Source organism: Tricharina praecox (assembly GCF_024521635.1).
Source record: "Tricharina praecox strain CBS 144465 chromosome Unknown BZA05scaffold_15, whole genome shotgun sequence".
Lineage (NCBI taxonomy): Eukaryota > Fungi > Ascomycota > Pezizomycetes > Pezizales > Pyronemataceae > Tricharina > Tricharina praecox.
The window spans coordinates 200054-218499 of record NW_026250417.1 but is presented as its reverse complement, the minus strand read 5'-3'; the positions used below and the strand labels follow the sequence as shown (position 1 = coordinate 218499).

The 18446-nt window shown below is 55.2% G+C and overlaps 6 protein-coding genes across 6 annotated transcripts; 1 reads left to right on the top strand and 5 right to left on the bottom strand.

Annotated features, from left to right (window-relative positions):
- Window positions 1-175: 175 nt before the first annotated feature.
- BZA05DRAFT_354470 (pyridoxal phosphate-dependent transferase) lies at window positions 176-3221 on the bottom strand. The gene is made up of 4 exons (XM_051481363.1): window positions 2943-3221; window positions 1480-2871; window positions 1298-1430; window positions 176-1244 (listed from the first exon to the last, which is right to left on the bottom strand). The coding sequence occupies exons 1-4, from the start codon at window positions 3058-3060 to the stop codon at window positions 341-343; spliced, it is 2547 nt and encodes an 848-aa protein (XP_051338618.1). The 5' UTR covers window positions 3061-3221; the 3' UTR covers window positions 176-340.
- Window positions 3222-3281: 60 nt separating this feature from the next.
- BZA05DRAFT_400462 (amino acid permease-domain-containing protein) lies at window positions 3282-7678 on the bottom strand. The gene is made up of 13 exons (XM_051483897.1): window positions 7578-7678; window positions 7443-7474; window positions 7303-7364; window positions 7225-7240; window positions 6916-7165; window positions 6573-6838; window positions 6296-6518; window positions 5887-6224; window positions 5768-5828; window positions 5604-5707; window positions 4895-5556; window positions 3556-4844; window positions 3282-3499 (listed from the first exon to the last, which is right to left on the bottom strand). Exons 3-13 carry the CDS (start codon window positions 7355-7357, stop codon window positions 3428-3430), a joined length of 3336 nt encoding a protein of 1111 aa, XP_051338617.1. The 5' UTR covers window positions 7358-7364; window positions 7443-7474; window positions 7578-7678; the 3' UTR covers window positions 3282-3427.
- Window positions 7679-9191: 1513 nt separating this feature from the next.
- On the bottom strand, window positions 9192-11745 carry BZA05DRAFT_400452 (uncharacterized protein). Its single transcript, XM_051483896.1, has 9 exons — window positions 11211-11745; window positions 11007-11121; window positions 10696-10952; window positions 10482-10591; window positions 10360-10405; window positions 10281-10309; window positions 9965-10219; window positions 9530-9905; window positions 9192-9457 (listed from the first exon to the last, which is right to left on the bottom strand). The coding sequence occupies exons 1-9, from the start codon at window positions 11522-11524 to the stop codon at window positions 9409-9411; spliced, it is 1551 nt and encodes a 516-aa protein (XP_051338616.1). The 5' UTR covers window positions 11525-11745; the 3' UTR covers window positions 9192-9408.
- BZA05DRAFT_400446 (uncharacterized protein) lies at window positions 11746-12638 on the bottom strand. The gene is made up of 3 exons (XM_051483895.1): window positions 12442-12638; window positions 12249-12375; window positions 11746-12060 (listed from the first exon to the last, which is right to left on the bottom strand). The coding sequence occupies exons 1-3, from the start codon at window positions 12550-12552 to the stop codon at window positions 12053-12055; spliced, it is 246 nt and encodes an 81-aa protein (XP_051338615.1). The 5' UTR covers window positions 12553-12638; the 3' UTR covers window positions 11746-12052.
- Window positions 12563-13582, top strand: BZA05DRAFT_445696 (uncharacterized protein; the record flags this gene model as incomplete). The annotated part of the gene is made up of 3 exons (XM_051487023.1): window positions 12563-12589; window positions 13309-13438; window positions 13509-13582. 3 exons carry the CDS (start codon window positions 12563-12565, stop codon window positions 13580-13582), a joined length of 231 nt encoding a protein of 76 aa, XP_051338614.1.
- A 339-nt stretch (window positions 13583-13921) lies between these two features.
- BZA05DRAFT_445695 (uncharacterized protein) lies at window positions 13922-15365 on the bottom strand (the record flags this gene model as incomplete). The annotated part of the gene is made up of 4 exons (XM_051487022.1): window positions 13922-14170; window positions 14231-14299; window positions 14355-14903; window positions 14976-15365. 4 exons carry the CDS (start codon window positions 15363-15365, stop codon window positions 13922-13924), a joined length of 1257 nt encoding a protein of 418 aa, XP_051338613.1.
- Window positions 15366-18446: the final 3081 nt, after the last annotated feature.

The following is an 18446-nucleotide window of genomic DNA, read 5'->3' as shown; positions in this document are numbered from 1 at the left end:
GGTCGGCGGCGGTCAAAGCGCCGAGTGACAGCTGGGTACCGGTGGGTATTCACGGAACGGCTGTCTACTCCACATTCCAGGTATGTATGTAGTATGCAGGCCCGAGTCTGGGAGATTTTCCTCCCGTCGTGTGGGTAAGTATTCTATGCATACGGAGATCTCACCTCCGCTCTCCACTAGGATCTACATACACACATACACGCGCATGCAGGTGCAGTACGGTAATCCGAAGTGCGGAATAAAACGTAAACGGTAAATGCTTGGAAATATCGGTAAATACAACTCCCCCAAGAACGCCCAAGATAATTATGAAATACATGTATGCTTGCCAACACCAACATTACGCTCCAGCCCGTAAAGACCTTGGAACCATCGCCGCCAATGAGTGCAATAACCCTCCCTGCTGCTTGCGAGCTTCCACCTCGACCTCTACCTGCACCTCCACCGTCTGCCTCCGCGCATCCACGGAGCTCTCCACTTCCGCCTCCTCCTCACGAGGAAGCACCACTACCTTATCGCCCACCCGTATCGTCGGCGTGCCATTGCCATTGCCATTGCCATTACTGTCTTCATCGCCAGCCAGTCGCGGCAAATGCGTAGCATGCATACCAAACAGCACCCTTCCTTCAACCCTGCGTGTCCTGGCGAGGGTTACAAACGGCTCCTCATCCTTCTGTGCGGTAGTCTGGTCGATACAGACCATATGGCAGCGTCTACACGGGCCAAGGATATCAAAGCACTCTTCTCCTATCCTCACGCGCGCCCATGCATCCTCCGCATAAGCGGATGCGCAGCGCACCACAATGTTGGCGCGGAATACGTCCGCGCTGGCGGGTTTTCCGCCGGTGGATGAGATCGCAAGGTTGAGGGAGGCGACGCTGGCGAGGTTCAGCAGCAGGATGGGAGATTCGTTGCTTAGCTGGATCGCTGGTTGTTTGCTCCCCCCCGGCTGTGGCGGAACGCTCAGGTGCGGCTTGTAGTTGCGGCTTGCAGAGTCGGGTGGGAGCCGGGCCAGCGTGCACGGGACTCCGACGGCCGCGGTGAAGAAGTTGGTTATGGACGGGGTGTTGTAGGTCAGCGCTGTGATCTTGTCGCCGCAGACGCGGGAGGCGGATGCGTGGAGGGATGTGGGGGATGCGTGGAGCGGGATTTGTAGAGGTGGGAGGGAAGTAGTCGGGGAGGTGACGGTGAGCACGCCGGTTGAGAGATCTATCTCTGGTCGGAGGAGGGCCATTTTGTTGTAGCTGCGTGTGGAAATATCAGCGCATGGTGAGAGTTGTGGGAATGATAGACATACGCTTTTTGACTCAGTGCTGCGCCGGTACCAAGGTGCACGAGACACCATTCGCGGTCCCAGGCCAGCCCGTGTGGCTTGATCTCCCATGCGACGTTTGGCGAAATCTTGTAGCCACCGCAGGACTTGATCGGGTCTATATCCAGTCAATGGTAATCCAGTCCCACCATGGGACGAGCACTTACATATTATTAAACTATCCACGACGACCTCATCCTGCCCGTCTCCAATCCCATCCGGCACCGGGATCGGAGTCGGAACACACCCGCGATCCACATAAAACTCCTCCAAGAACCGTACCAGCACCAGCACATCGTCGAGCGTACTCATCGCCGCAAACGAGACCCTGACGGCGCCCGTCGGCTTCCCGCCGATGACATCCCGATCGTCCGAGCACACATGTCCTGCCTTATAGTTCTGTTCCATCTCCCAGCTTTTGAGGCCGACATAGCTGCTCATACCGCCGGGGTTACACATCGTGCCGACCCTGAGATGAATCTTTTTCACGGCGGCCAGCTTCTCGACATCGGCGTAGCCGACCCAGGCACCATCCGGCTTCCGCATATTGAACGCTATAGTCGGGCCCTGTTCTCGGGCGGACGCGAAGTCGCCCGCGCCGTAGATAGTGCACACCCTCCGACCATTCCCATGTTCCAACTCCCCCATCAACTCCCGTGCCAGCCTCGCCAGCGAGAAAGCGTGAGCGCACACCTCCACCGGCGATCCATGCACGCGCTCCCGCGCGGTCATCATCGCGTCCAGCGCAATGATCGAATGGAACGGCACCGTCCCGTCCTCAAGGAACTGATGCGGCGCCTCAGTCTTCCGTGCGACAAACCCGTGGATCGTGAGGCCGCCCACCGTGCCGCCGCCGAAATACCGCCGGCCCGCTAGCACGCCCGCGCTCGCCCGCCGCACGACCAGCCCGCCTAGGTCCGGGAACCCAAAGATCTTGTAGAAGCTGAACACCGTGAAGTCGGGGGCGGCACCGGCGCCGCTAAGGTCCAGCGGCGAGGTGGTCAGCAGTGCCGCCGCGTCAAGCAGTGTGTAGTAGTTCCGCCGGCGGGCGCGGATCCGACCCGCCCACTGCAGAGGCAGCCGCCGCCCGGTGAGATTGCTCTGGCCCGGCCACGCAAACAGTCCCGGCCCGTCCTCGCCCCTCCCCCCCTCGGAAGGCTCCGAAGGCTCCTCTAACCACCGCTCCACATCCGCATCCGTCTCCAGACAGCTCGCATCAGTTGCCAACTCCCTGACGCCGACCAAGCTCGTATGTGCATCGCCATGGAACCTATATCTCCATCCCTCCTCTCCCTCACCTGCAGCCACAAACCCCTCCGCAACGAGCTTCACAGCAGCCGTCGCATTGCCACAAAAGACGACATCAAACGCCTCCGGATCCGCATTGAGATACCGCAGCACGCGGAGCCTCACATCGTTTACGCGCTGGGTGGACAGCAGCGACGACGGCGAGGCGCTGTGCGGGTTGCCGTAGAGATTGCTGCACAGGTCGGCAGAGAACGCGCGGATGCCCGATACGGGCGAAGGCGTGGCGCCCGCGTGGTCGAGGTACGTACATTCTGAATTGCTTGGTTCAGCTGCTGCTGCTGCTGGGATGCATAGAGCTGGAGGGGAGGGATGGGATGCCCACCTGTCAGTTGCGGATATTCCTGCGGCCGAGTACGCTCGATGGCGGTATTGTAGCCGTAGGAAAGCGCGCGTTCCAGCGCAGATTCGCGGCATAGCTCGTGTGGATTTCGTTGTTCCATGATCACTACGGTAGTTATCTTGATGTAATTCAAGAGCTGTGGCGGCAGCTATTATACTCGCTTCGAGCCGTCGACAATATCGCGCCCCCACCGCCGGTGCTGGCCGGCGGAGGTGGCACAACGGTCGGAAACGCGATCGGGACGGTTATGCAAGGGTCATGGTTAGTCGAAGGCCAACTCAGCGCGGGACGTCATGATTCATGATAGGTATCGCCACACATGTCATCAGATAAGATCCATTCTATTCTACGGGTATGTATGACCACAACAGAAACAAGAAAGAGCAGTACAAACGCCGCAGACCGCTAGCAGTACACAGACAAAGGGGGGGAATCAATTTAAAATACTTCTACTCTTTCTCAAGAGTTTACAAAGACGTTGTCACGCACAAAGAATTACTGTGCACCAGCAACGTCGGTGGTAGGTCCTCGGTCAACAGCTGTGAGTAATATTAGCCCACCGCTATAGTAGGGGGAACGTGGATGTGAAGCATACCTCCAAGCCCTCCAGATACGACATAGACTCCTGCTCATTCTTACAACTATTCGGCGGGGGTGACGGGAGCGTAGTAAACAGCACCGCCGTATCAACCGAGTACCGTTGCATAAGCTCGTTCAGGATGAGATGCTGTCCGCGAGACGGCAGATCATTGAAAGAGAGCGCAGGAATAGCTCCAATAGGCGACTCAACATTGCCGGCTGGCACGGGCACGGGTGAGTCGGGGGTGGCGAACCTGATGCTAGGGCCTGGACCGTCATCGACGGCAAGCTGCGTATCCGGAATCGCCCTAGACGAGAAACTGGGGGATGACGGACGGGATATCAGCTTCAGTCTGGCCAGTGACGGGTTGAGTTTGGCCCCTAGTAGGGCTGGATCGCCGGCGGTGGGAGCGGTGGCGGGAATGGCAGTGGGAGCGGTGATGAGAGAAGTGGTGGGAAAAGTACTAGGAGCGGTGGGTGCTTCGCTCGTGAACTTCATGCTGTCTGCTTTCTGCCTGAGCGTCTGCGTCTCTCTCGAAGTCAACGCAGCACCAGCGCTAGCACGCCGAGGCCTGCCTAGATTCCAAGCAATTCTGTCGTCGTCGTCGAATTCATCGGCGTCATTCTCACTGGCAGCGCTACTGACGACCGATGACTCGTCGTCGCTGGATTCCTCGGACGCCGACCCTCCCAGGAGGGCATCGGGATTCAAACGTTGCGTCCTCATGTTGAAAGACACCGACAGCCCCATCATCGCAAGTCCGGAGATGGAATGCCGCTTCGTCGCCTTGCGGAGCCTCTTGAGGCCCAGTCGGTGCATAGGCGACGAATCCGTCCTTCCCAGCTGTTGGAAGCTGCTTCCCGGCCACATACCATCACCCATCAGCTCATTGACTCCCCGGATCTGCACAGCAGGCGTATCATCCTGCGGATTTCGCCGGCGGTCTCGCAACTCCGACCACCACGCCTCCTGCCCAAGAATTCTCTCGATGCGCTCGTCGCCGGGTATGCCAGGGTCGGCACCATTAACGATGATTTCGTACGTTCTCAAAGATCCGTTAGCGAGCCACGCAACGATCACGTCGGCTTGAATCCGGAGATTTTCGAGAAGCTTCTTGACACGATCGCTTTCTTCCGCTACGTCGGTTTCGTATTCCACGAATACTATGATGCGGAGTTTGTACGCTTTCTTCCACGTCCTGACGGTGTTCAGGATGCACCCCAGCTGGAGGATGAGAGTGTAGGTGTCAAAGTTGGTGGTGGTGATATTCCCGCTCGTATCATCTTGGATCTCAGCAGACATTTCTACTCCATTGTCAGCCCCGTAAATACCACACGTAGGCGTATGTACTCACGAATCGGCCAGAGATCAATGTACTTCTTCTCCGAAGCTTCGCTCGGAAGCTCCAGGTCCTCAAATCCCTTCGCCACAGCCACATTCATTTGCAAGCAAAGCAGCAGGTCCTCCAAGATATTGACATAGCTCTTTGGGTCAACCGCAGACTCAGGGCGCATACTATCAGTCGGCAGCTGATCCTGCAGATCATGTCTCTGCTTCCGCTGACGATGAGCTCCAGATTTGCTCAGGCTCGAGCCAGGCGTGTTTAGATCAATCAGCGGCCTGGAATCGCGGTATTCCTGAATATTAAAGAATCCCATCACGGTAATATTCGGTCTCATTCCGCCGAGCCCAGCAGAGAGAACAATATTCCTCGCACCCCATTCGACGGTGGGTGCAATGGAGACCTGCGGGAAAGCCTTGATCCTGGAGAAATCAATGTATTTCATCCACGCGCTCTGCTGCCGCTTGACTTCTTGAAAGGAATCCTGGAATTCTGCGGTGACTACTATGTGCCCGAGAATGTAGAGTCCTCCTTTTTTCATGGCGTTGCAGAACTGGATCAGTTTCCAGGATCGCCGGGGGTCGTTGACCAGTAGCAGGATCTGTGGCCGCCAGAACTTCACGTGCTCAGTCCTCAATCTGAGCAGGTACTTCCGCACTTGGTGGTAGATCAAGCTACGCCGGTCAGCATTGATACGAGCAGAAAGATTCGACTACCGTACCTTTGCGACACATCGCCCCAGGGCTTCGGGGGAGTAAAGTAATGGATAATCAAGAACAAGAACAAAATCATCCCGATGACTCCCGAGGCATAGGTACCATCAACCTATCAAGACAAGGCTGTCAGCTACTAGCCAGGAACCGGTGATTACCCTTGGGTACACACGAAAAACATCGTCGCAACACTTATCAGTGCTCCAACAGCGGCCGTCCACCAAGTAAAGAACCTGCCAACCAAAGTATCAGCATCATTGCCGATCGCACCGCCCGCTCTAGGTGACCAACTTAAAAGTCGGCCGAAAGTTCGGCGCACTCCCGATCTTGAGGAGGAAACACGCAAAATTAGTAACCCAGAAGGTGATGAGGTAAGTCATAGTCACAAAGCTAGCGATAGAGTTGATATTCATAAACAGTGTCAGTTGCGAGAGGAGAAAGGTGAAGAAGATGGCATATGTAGGATCGTCGCTGGATTTCGTCCCCTGGCCGAATATCGAGAGCCCCGGAAAGATATTATCTCTGGCCAGAGCCTGCAAAGATTTTGCGGAACCGATGACGCCCATCAGGGCGGAGAAGAAGGATGTCGCGAATTCGCCCATGAGGATGATTGGCGGCGAGGCATTGATCTGGCACGGGCCGCGGTTGCCTGTCAATAGGATGTGGATGGGAGAAGGGGCCGGGGCTTAATGGAACCTACACCTTGGATGACGTTTGTGTTCGTATACAATGTTTCTCTTGAGATGGTGGCGCCCATGGCGAGGATCACCAGTGTGTATGCCACGAATGTGAACAGAAGACCGTGTAGAGTGCCCTTTGGAATGGACTTGCTCGGATTCCTAAGATCGCCGCTCATGCTGGCTCCTGCAAAGATTCCGGCCGTCGCTGGGAACAGGATGCCGAATAGATTCTGCCAGTTCTCCCTACAACAGTCTGTTAGGCATTATCCAGGTCATAACATCGGGATTGCGACCCACTTCTCCTTACTATCACTCCCAGCCGCTCCCTTGGTAAATCGAGGCATGAGGTTCTCCTTCAGCGTATCCATCGAGATGCCAGTATAAACAATCCCGGAGGTATCCTCAAACGGGCCCACGAAAAGCGCCGAGATCGGAATCGAGAACGTCGCCACAAGTAATATCACGAGCAGCATCGTCGAAGCCCTCGAGAACATACCCGACCCCAGCAGGCAGACACCGGTGCAAACCAGCAGAACGACCGTGCCGTACAGATATCGATACCACTACAAAACCTCCTCTCAGCATATTGCACTTCTCTCACCATTCCCTGTCGCATGACGTCGTTGGTCGTACTACTCACATACGACTCGGGTATACCCCCAGTCACCGTGCCCGACAACTCCCCAAAGTTGTTGACGATACAGTCGACCAATCCGACCGCGTTCATGCCGGTATTGAAGACAAATCCCAGGTAGAACACGAGGCCAATGCTTCCGCCGAATTCGGGTCCGAGAGATCGCGAGATGAGGTAGTATGCGCCGCCGCCGCGAACGGTGCCGTTGGAGGAAATCGCAGAGACCGAGAGAGTTGTGATCAAATTGATGATGTAGCTTTGCGAACGTCAGTCTCGCCGTACGCCTGCTATCGTGCTATCGCATGAGGGAAAGACCTGATTATGAGCATCGCTGCGCACACACAAACAATCATTCAGCAAAGTCCACAGCCGGGGCACACACGGTGCACATACCCATCATCCCCAGCACTCCTCCCTGCCCAAGAATAAACCCGAAGCGCAGGAACATCAGGATACTATCACCGCCGTCACCATCAGCACGCAATCCCCATCCCCCCATTTCCCCATCCAATCCCATCCCATCCAATCCATACCTCAAGACATTAAGCGTAGTCGGCACCCAGACCTGCCACGGCGCGTAAGCCACCTTCCATCATCTGCCAATCCCCAATCCCTTCACAACGCCCCCGCCGGGGAGGGGGGGGGGGGGGGGGGCTGTTGGTAAATACCCCACTAAAAGTCCCCAACTTCTTCGCCTTCGCGCCGGCCGCCTTCTCTGCCGCCGCTCCGCCACCCACGCCCACCCCGTTCTGCGCGCCAGCCGTCGGCGACGCCTTCTTCCTACCGCGCCATCGCATCCACCCGCGCGGAGCCTCGCGGCGGCGCGTCACACTCTCTTCGTCGACGACGACGTTCATGCGGGCTAATGAATCTCTCGGTCTCGGTCTCGGTCTCGGGTACGGTGTCGATCTCGGTCTCGGGTGTCTAGGTAGTCACGATCGTGTCCGTGTCCGGGTACGTGTCCGGGTACGTGTCCGGGTCCTGGTACGTGTGCGGGTACTGGTACTGGTAGCAACGACAACGAAGCATAGCGAAGATTGGTCGATAGGTAGCGTAGCTGGAGGATATAAGGGAGGGAGCACGGTTGTTTGCGCCGTGAATCTCAGCTACACTAATGCGGGCCAAGCTTTGCTGGGATGTGAAGGCAGGATCACACACTGCCTCTGCCTATCTCATCGGTACGTAACTGGCGAGCTCTTATCCTCCCGAATCCAAGGTCCCGGCCACCCTCCTCCCCCCGCGACGCCCGCGATGACTGTAGAGTACCGCGACGCCAGCAGCGCGACAGCCGAGCGAGCAGCGGAACTCAACTCAAATACCCAACCCGTGTGTAGCGACGAAAACTGTAAACCTGTAGCACGCTCCAGCTCGGTGTGTGGAGACCACCACGACCCGGTGGCTGTGGCCGTGGCCCCCCGTGTGGGGGTCCCATCCGGCGCCGTTGCTGGCCGGCGATCGCTCGCCGCTCGACGCTGGCACTGGGCAGGAACTGTCTAGAACCGCGCTAAAACCTGTTCGCATAGGATTTCGAACCTCAAACTCTCCGACCGGCGACACTTGCTTCGGAGTGTGTAGAGTTACATACTAGAGTTGCTAGAGTTGCTATAGAGTATATCGATACGTGGACCCTGCATATGCGCTGAAAAGATGCTTCAGGTACCTCAAACGAATAAATGACCCGCAAAGTATATTAGAGATTCCAGAGCACAGCGGCCCTGCTCCCTTCGCGCGTTGTCCTTGCTCTTTTGAAAAGCAAGAGTATCTAGAGTCGCCGTCAGTTTCCGAACCGGCACTCGAATCTACGAATCTTGGCAGCGGAGGGCGTTCCAACTTCCCGGTTTGCGAACGGACAAGGCTGCTGCCGATCGGCTCGATTGCAGCGATCATTTCTATAGTACATAGTGGGGCGGGCCGATGCGAGGAGGGGTGCATGGTACTCTACATAGCGAGTCACTCGCTCGAGAGCGAGAATTGGGTGTTGATACTATGCGTCCTATTACCACCTGTTCCGGTGTCACGGCTACTTTCCACTGTCCTTTGCATACTGACCTCATTTCCTTTGTGGCTGCTTAGCATTGTCTGCGGCTTCTCATTAGAATCAGCCTCGTCAACTGAAAGCCTTCAAGCCACCAGCCCAGTCCGCCGACGACTATACGGCGACGACTATTGTCGCATCATCTGCCTGAGGCCCGGCTTCCTCGTCGTCTACACGAGCTCGTTTCTCTTTATAAGCAGTCTTCTTTCTCATGTTTCTCGTATTAATATATCAATCAAGTCAAGTTCTTCTCTCAATTCCAACATTGAGGATTACAAGGTATTCTGATCCTCTATTCTTCTACCTAGAGCTCTCCTGGTATCGCTACTCCGCCTACTCTAATCCGACAAGTATAACACGTACAAATTAAAGCCATCCAAATGACTCTTCCAAGTTCCGGTACCCAAAAACCCGCCATAAATACGAAAACTATTTCCCACACATGCACACACACAGTATATTCCCTACCGCAAATGGCCCGGCGGGTTCCTAGAGTCGTAATCCAAATGGACACTTCCGCATCATCATCATCATTAGTCAACCCATCTTACGCAGTCGTCACGCACTCGTCACGGAGGAACTCACAAAGCCCTCTCGACAGTCGGCAGACTCTCGAGGGTATACTGCAGACACTCTCCGAGATCGTGCGAGTCTCTCAGGCCGAGTTCATCATCCAAGACGATATCGACCTCGACGTTGAGCTTGTCGCCCGCATGATATGCATGCACGCTCGTGATCTGTCGGATACTCCGCGCAAAGCGCATAGTGACGTAGAGGAGCACGTTGCGTTGGTCGGCGGACGCGGCGGCTCCCGTAAGGTTCTTGATGTGCCCTTTGGATATGCGCACCCACGCGATCACGACGTAGATGGACAGGAGGAGACCGCCGAGGGAGTCCAGGTACCATTGGCCGGTGAAACTACCGAGGAGCGGGAAGATGATGGAGAAGAAGTTAAATATAACTGCGGCAGGATGAGCATAACTGATGAGTGGTGGAGATAGAGGGGCGGGGAGCGGGTACCATCGGTGAATGCGTCCTCCGCAAGTGCTTGCACTGATGAATTTCGGATCAGTCGACACCAGAAGTAGCAGGCGCCCTTGACGACGACGGTGCTAGCCATGATTGCTATTGCGGTGGGTCCGACAGTGACCACTGTGCGCTCGGGACCGAATAGACGCTGTAGCGCCGTGATGCCCACTTGAACGAAGGAGGTGACCATGATGACCGAGAACACAAGGACTCCGAGGGGCTCGAGGCGGGAACGGCCGATAGGATCTATTCCCACGGCTATCAGTAGCCGAGCAGTAGAAGACTGGGTCATCGAGGGGGAATGAACAGGTGTAGGAGTCTTTTCGGCGCATCAATCTACGCAAGTCAGTGATAGTGCGAGCGATGTCCAGTGCGCACTGACTCACCTTGCCGTGGTGGTAACAATCACCGTCGAGAGGAAATCCAAGACGCCTAAATGCATCTATCAGTTATCCGCCTTCAGGTACCGACATGGACAACAGAAAGAAGAAAAAAGAGTAGTCCCAACCATCCACCAAACTCGCAAGCACAGACAACGAATTCGTCAACAGGGCTACCAACAACTTGGCGACCAACAACACCCCATTCGCCGTGAAGTTGATATAGATGGCGGTTTTCCTTTTGTTCCGCACCCGGACGGGAGTCAATTTCAGTGCAGCCGAGTAGAGGATAGAGAGGCCTTCTTTCGCGCGCACGCCAGCGCCCGACACACCGAAACTTACACGATGCTAGCTTGCGATTCTTCGGAGCCTCCGCCGCCGCCGCCATTGGCCTCTCCTTGGAGCAATGGCGATTCCTCGTCTGCGATCCTGTAGATGTAGCTAGGGCGTTTTCGCTGGGGAGCGAGAGGTCGGGGCGCTTGCACTCGGAGGAGCTCCGTCAGGGAATCGGTGGACCCGTAGGCGTCCGTGTATCCACCACCATCGCCACCACTCCGCGCGCTTTGCGGGGAGCGCAGACCCTCGTTGACAGTTTCCAGCTAACACAGTTGGCATCGATCGGAATTGGAACGATCGGCGCGGCGCACACTCACATCGTGGTTGTCATGGTACGTTTGCAGCAGATCCCTCGGTAGCGTCGAATCGAGCAGCTTGTCGATGTAGATGTATTGATCGATCAACGAATTGTTCCTCTCGTAGTACTCCCTCCTGCGTGCGCGCACAATAACCACGCTCGTCAGCCCTATCGTCGGACCCCCACCCTTGTTCGCCCGCCTCGGTCTGTGGAAAAAACTAACAGCGGCTTCTTCATCCCCTTCACCTCCTCGGGGCTTTTGCGATACTGCTCCCATTGGTACCGCGGATTATTGTCGCCTATGAGGCGCATGTATCGCATGTGGGGATTATTGAACGCGGCCGCCTGGCGGCGCAGGTGCTGGCTCTGGAGGAGGTCCTCGTCGCTGTTGGTTGCGGTCTGCAGCAAGAGTCCCGGAAGGTGGTTGCGCGAGTACAGCAGTTCGGGTTCCTGCAGTGGCATGAAGGACAAGCCGCGGCCGCGCTGCTGGTCCGGACGCGGCGTGGGCGACGGCGTTATTGTTGCGCTGTAACTCATGGTTCCTGTTCCTCCTGGCTCGTCTTTGTTCGTCGTCGTCGTCAGAGGTGAGGGAAGGGAAAGCGGGCAAGCAGGAATTAAAGTATAGATATCCCACCCAGTGTTTTATCGTATTCTACTAGCAGGTATGATACCTAGTGCTCCGCATTGATCGCCGGGCTAGAAAAGGAAAAGTACCTAGGTCCGGTCCGGTTTTGGCTCACATTCTGGCCTGGCTGAATTCCACTCGCTCTTCTTCGTTTTTTGCCGCCGCTCTGCCGCCCCAGTTTCATACCCCAAACGCGCTACGTCATGGGGAGAACCGAGGTCCCGCCGTGTCGTGTCGCACAAGCAGAAAAAGATCCTCCACCAGTCAGCGGCGGGTGCCGGCAATGTCAGATATGCTTCTTCAGCTTCTTGAGCTTCTACATAGATCTCAGCGCGTCCCCGAAGCCGCATTCTGGAATGCCAGTTATGGACATGTCCGCGCCCGCGCCTCTGCACCTGCGTCTGCGCACTCTCTAATCGTAACAATTCCCTACGTAGGTATCATACAGCTGCCACCCCGTCAGATATACCGGTATCTTCCCCCACCTCCCATCCCCCTCTCCCTCCGCTCCTCCCACTACTATTTCCCCGCGGTGGGCTTCAACCTCTCCACCTCCTTCTGCAGCGTCTCGATCACCGCTGCGGAACATCAACCACCCTTCCCACCCTCATCCTCATCGACGGCGGGGTAGCATACCGTTCTTCTCCCTCTTCTCCTCATCCTTCTCCATCTTCATCCAGGTCCAGTAGAGCACCTGGTACGTAAATATCCCCATCAAGAACACCTTCGCGAATGGCCGACCAAACTCTTTGTACACATTGACCTTTGAGCCGTCAGCAGGGGTGGCGGTGGTGGTGGGGGGGAAGAGATGGGGGGAGGGGAGACGTGCATGCGGTGAAACGGGTTTCGGCGGTGGTGGTGGTGGTGGTGGTGCGGCGGGCGCGGGGGTGGAGTATGCGCGGCGGCGGGATAGGGAAGCTGTGAGGCGGCGTGGAAACATTGCGGCGACGATGGATGGTGGTCGCGGGGGTGCGTACGTTCGTGTTGCGGAGAAGATGGGAGGGCCGGGGGCGGGCGGTGGCTTGTGTGAACGTGTGAACGGAGATGCAGTGCGGAAGCGAACAAGGTTGCACGAGGATTCGTGATTCGGCAACTTCCGGCGCGGCGCGAGTGGGATCTCTGTGATGCATACATGCAGTCTCGAAACCCGAGTTGCAGCCTTGAATGAACGGCGTCGGAGATGGCCAGACTGCCATTTCGTTCGATACGGGCTGTGCATAGTACTGGCATGTGGGAGATGCGCCTATACTCCGCCTCCATTTTTGGCAAAAGGGAGATTCGACCGTACGCGTACATAGCAGAATAAAGGTAGGAAGAGTAAGCTGCCATGTATTGCGCACCCTGTGGTCCAAGCATCTGTCACCTGTAATCTTGTGTACCGTGTCCACTTTCCTCGCCAGCAACAACCACCTCCGCCGTCCGGTCCCTGAACAATAACCACGTCCGGTCCCTGAACCTCAACTTCACCTCTCCCCAAGCACCTACCCAAGCACCTACATCACCAACTCTCCAGCTCGACCTCCAGCTCGACCTCCCCGAGAAAAGAAAGAAAAAAACACACCCACCGCATTCCCAAACAACCACCCTATATACAAATATCAAAATGGTCCGCCCTCTCACCCCCTCACCCTCTCACCCGCCCGACATCCCCGAGCGCGCCCCCCGTAGCTGCCGTACATAGCTGACAAGAACGCAGGTGCAAACCCCCGGCCAACGCAAAGCGAACCAGAAGTTCGCCGCGCTGCAAGAGAAGAAGATGGGCAAGTCGGAAGAGGCCATCAAGCGCGAGAAAGCGGCCAAGAACAAGCTCTCGGGGATCTGGTTGAGTGAGTTCTCCCTCCCCTTCCCGTGCGCGCGCGTGGGTGGGTGGGTGCTAATGCGAATGGGATGTTACAGCTCTTCTGATCTTCGCCATTGGAGGCGGACTGCTGTTTGAGTTCGTCCGTTTGATCTGGTCGCGATTTGGTTGAGCTCACGCACGCACGCGGGGGGATTGGGCTGGGCTGGGCTGGGCTACGCGGCGGGGGGGGATGGGCGGTAATGACTGGCTGGAGCTGTACAACACAACAACACAACACAACACAATACGCAACATGGGACACGGCGGGGGGGAAGCGCTGCAGGACTGCGTGGGGAAACTACTGGTTGGATATTGGTTTCTACTATACTTCAGTAGTTGCTCGGTTATCAAAGGCGTTTTTTAAACATTACAGCGGCAGCTAGATCGAGCTGCTGCCACTCCCGAAAGTAGCATCAATACAAAACTTTTTATCTAGGTGATGTGTGCAAGGGCATCATGATATGATATTTCATGCGCCCAATCCTCGCCGCTTGCCATTGGGCTCCGTCTTCATCTTGAGACCCGCGTTGAACTGCTTCTCGAGCTCTTCATCCCGTCCCTTTATTGGTGTGCCGCTGTCGCCCGTCTTCGCGGTGGCTGTGGCTGCCGCTGCGGCGAGGTTTCCTGCCTTGCCGGCACCTAGTAATCGTAGGTACTTGGTTTGGCGCTGGTCACCTCCGGCGAGCTCGGCCGCATTCCATTTGGCTAGGATCGGTTGCTAGTAGGAGATATCAGATTTGACCACGACGGAAGCTGGTGAGAATGTTCCTGTGCTAACCTCTTTTGCCTTGGATGCCAAGTCTTCTGTAGCTGTGGATTTTTTGGCCTTCTTGGAAGTCGGCTTGTCCTGGAGATTATCAGGACGGATTGTTTAACGATAACTATACATGGCTGAGACTGACCTCGGTGTTGTCTGCTTCCAACCTGGAGCGCTTGCTGTCCTTCTTTTCCTTCTTGTCCTTCTTGTCCTTTTCCTTCTTGTCCTTCTTCTCCACCTTCTCGGCGGCTGTGTCATCCTCGGATTCCTTCACTTTCTCCTTCTTCTCCTTCTTTTCCTTTTTATCCTTCTTTTCCTTCTTCTCACCGTCCTCGCTAAACTTCTCAGCTTCCGGCTCAGCAGACTTAGATCCCTTCTTCTCCTTCTTGTCCTTCTTCTCCTTTTTCTCAGCAGTAGCCGACTCCTCCTCCATCTTCTTCGCCGCCTTCTTTGCAGCTCGGGCCGCTTTCTTCTCCTCCTTAAGCAGCTTCTCCTTGTCCTCAGTCGAAGCGGTAGTCTCGGCAGGCGTGGTGGATTTCTTCTCCTTCTTCTCCTTCTTCTCCTTCTTCTCCTTCTTCTCCTTCTTCTCCTTCTTCGCCTCCTTCTCCTTCTCCTTCCGCTCAGACTTCTGGCGCTTCTTATCCGACTCGCCGCCAACCAGGGACTGCACAAGGGTCGCATTATATTTCGCGCTCTGTTTGTTTCCCTCAATCAGCCCAATCCCGCACTCCCCCCCTCCCCTCCCCATAGCACAGAGCGCACTCACGAAATCCTCATCACCCCCCCACTTCCTCTTCTCGGCCCTGGACGCCCTTGCCGCACCCATCACTGCCCCACCCTCCTTCACCCCTCCACTCACCACCGGCGTGGGCTCTTCAGGCGTAGCAGTCCCTTCCTCACCGGCAGTTTCATCGATCCACCTTGCCCCAAAATCCCTAACCTTCCCCAGGGCCTGTTTATTCTCACCACTGGCGCCGGCATTATTCCCCCTCCAGCCGCTGCGGCCGCCTTTTCCCTGGCGCCAGCCGTTTTTTCCGCCGCGGCCGCTGCGGCCGGCTCGCTCTGTTGCTCCTGGGGGTGCCGAGGATGGTGCCGGCGAGTCGGGCACGGACGTCGCCATCAGCGCCATGCGCGCGGGGTTGATTATTGAGGCCATTGTGTTGTTGTTGTTGTTCTTGGTGCGGGGGGAGGGTGGTGGGGGAGGGTGGTGAGTGGTGGATTGAACCGTCGTGGAGAATACGGTGGTGGTGGTGGTGGTGGGTGGATTTGGAAATAAAATTTCGAGGGTAGCACAGAATTCATGTTCCAAGCAGGGCGCGAAGTAGGCAAGAGGAAAGTTTCGGCGCGCGCTAGCAGGGTCGAGCAGCGGGACGCTATGTGCAGCTACAGCCTATATACAAGGTGTGGAGAACTAGAGTAGATCTTGAAGACATCACTCGAGTAGAGTAGTTTACTCAAAACACCGTGAAGTCGCATAAATTCCAATCTTATCAGCTTTATACAGGACAAACAGAATGTGCAGGCCATGATCATGATTCAGCAATAAATAAAACTCCCACTCGTCCGCCACTGTGAGCCTGACCGCAAGCTACAATTGTACAGCTCCATCCATCTTCCAGTACAAAAGGCCCTGTCAACTCCTTCTTCCCACAACTCATGCCCACATCGTCCTCATTGCTCCAACTCTCACATGGCCAGGAGGAAAGACCTCATCGTCGATGTACAGCAATGAAGAATAGAAGCAACGAAAGAATAGAAGCACCGAAAGAATAGAAGCACCGAAAGAATAGAAGCAACAAAAGAATAGAAGCAACAAAAGAATAGAAGCAATGAAGGAATAGAAGCATCTCGGAAGAGATGAACGACAGAAGCGAAACAACAGCGACGTCGTCCTCATTACTCCAACTCTCGCATGGCCAGGAGGAAAGACCTCATCATCTCACAACTAAGAAAGACATCTCCCGCGGTAACTTCGGCGACTTAAGCCGTGTTGCCAGACCTTGCACTGATCGCACTGGATGAACAGGCCATCGATGCCACTGCTTGAAACCGACCAACGCAGAACAATTAGGTACCACTGTTTAAACCCGACCAACACAGAACAACTCGAGTCAATTGTTTCTACGAGACGAACGCAGAAAAATGTACGGCTGTTTCATGGGACGTAGTAATGAGCGTGGAGAAGTTCAATCAAGCACTTCCAGGCCGCTTGCACTGTGGCAGACCGGTTCTGCTCGGGGGTTGGTGTGGTAAACCTCAGTGCTAAGGCAAGTTTTCTTTGTGGACTCATGTTAGCACAATCCAATTCTGAGAGGAAAGAGGGAAGAAAGCTTACCTTTGCTCCAGACTGGCTTTTTTTTCCATATCCGAGTCCCTCCGCACGTGCGAAATCCCTCGGGGAAGTAATGGTAGCTTCACCTTCGAAAAAAGGAAGTAGCAGGAAGACTTAGCTTAGGTGTCCTATAAAGGTTCGATCGTTCTCAGCCGTGGGAAGCTATTTCTCCCGATGTTGTAGCCGTAGGGTCCACGTGCAGTTCATGTTCTTCGCCGTTGATAGAGGAGGTTCGTCCGATGCCATGCCAACGGCGCTCGCTGCTCAAAAGTCTTGAATCCAATCGTCAGTTATGTCAAGTTAAAGCACCTCGAAGGGTTGAAATAATTTGAGGTCATCACATCCACGGACCTTCTCAAACGCAGCATTATACTCACTGCGGTTGCTGGGCAGAAGGTTATCGGGAGATAATCTGAAGTCATCACATCCTGGAACTGGAACCTTCTCCAAGACGTTACGGTGTTGGTCGCTGTTTGTCCAGAGAAGAAAGAGGATGGAGAGGATGGAGAGATAGGATGGAGAGCTGGGATGGAGAGGTGGGATGGAGAGGTGGGATGGAGAGGTGGGATGGAGAGGTGGGATGGAGAGGTGGGATGGAGGTTGGAGATTGGAGGATGGAGGTTGGAGGATGGAGGTTGTAGGTTGGAGAGGATGGAGAGGGCGAAGAGGATGAAGATGATGAAGATGATGAAGAAACATAGAGTTGTTTATTGCTAATGATGAAATTCCGCCGATGGGCTGAGATGGTGATGATGATGATCGAGGTTGTAGGAGGAAGGAAGGAAGGAAGGAAGGAAGAACGGAGGAGAAAGATATTTAGATAGGTTCGTCATTGTGGATTAACTCGTTGCGGCGATGCTCGCGCGACCATGCCAGGTCACACGGCTCGGCGAACGGAAACGAGGCTTTTATGTATCAGGAGCGGCTGGAGATACTTTTCATGGGATTGTGAAGAGTTCTGGCCAGTATTTTGGGTGGAATATGGGATTTTAGGTTACACACATACATGTGATATCACTCGGGTGAGTTGGATATGGACGCTGTGGTGACATGTTCGCCTAAACAACACTAAACGGAGTAGACAAAATAGTAGAAGTTTACACGGTTGTTCCAAGGGTTAAAAGAGAATCGAGGTTTAGAGAAGTATATACGAGCGTTCTCGGTCTCTCGCACAGTGAAATCAGAGTGGCAATCAGACACCAACCAAGCGAATAGAAGACGATTCCTTACCTGCTTTTCTGCCATCGCATCCCCGTGGTCACTGTATGTACTTATGAAAGCAGGTTTTGGCCGACAACGCCTACATATTGTGGGACCCAGCGGTAAGGTTGGCTTTGTGAGGCCGCAAGATGCCGGGACTGCAGACTTGATTGGGACCTTCAGCCAAGAGGTGGAGACCGGGTTGAGACCTGGTGGGACCAGCTTTCCCAGGAGTGCGGATAGGGGCAGACAGGGGCGGCAGTCGTTGATGTGACGATGACATTTGATGTTGTGACGGCGGGCTTTAATGGGAGGGAGTGAGCAGTAGCGGGGGCGAGTGGATCGTAACAGCGGACATCTCACCACAGTGGTGTACCAGTTTGTTGCGATTGTTTTCCCTCATCCGTGCTTCAACATCGCGGAGATACTTGGGGGTTGTTTGGCCTGAAGAACACAGGCTGCTTTCTTTTCTTATTGCTTTCTAGGCAATTCAATTGGTCACCCCAGTTGCCCGTACCCATCGCAGGTCTCTCATTATATGAAGCTATGACCCTTCTACCTCCCTTCCTCGTCTCTCTCTCTCTTGGGTTCCTCTTCGCACTGTCCTTGATGCGACTTTGATATGTATGATTGGATGCCAGACTCATTCTTCTCGAGACTAAACATTTTGTTCATTGTTCCTAAACCTCGAAGCCTTCTCTCTGC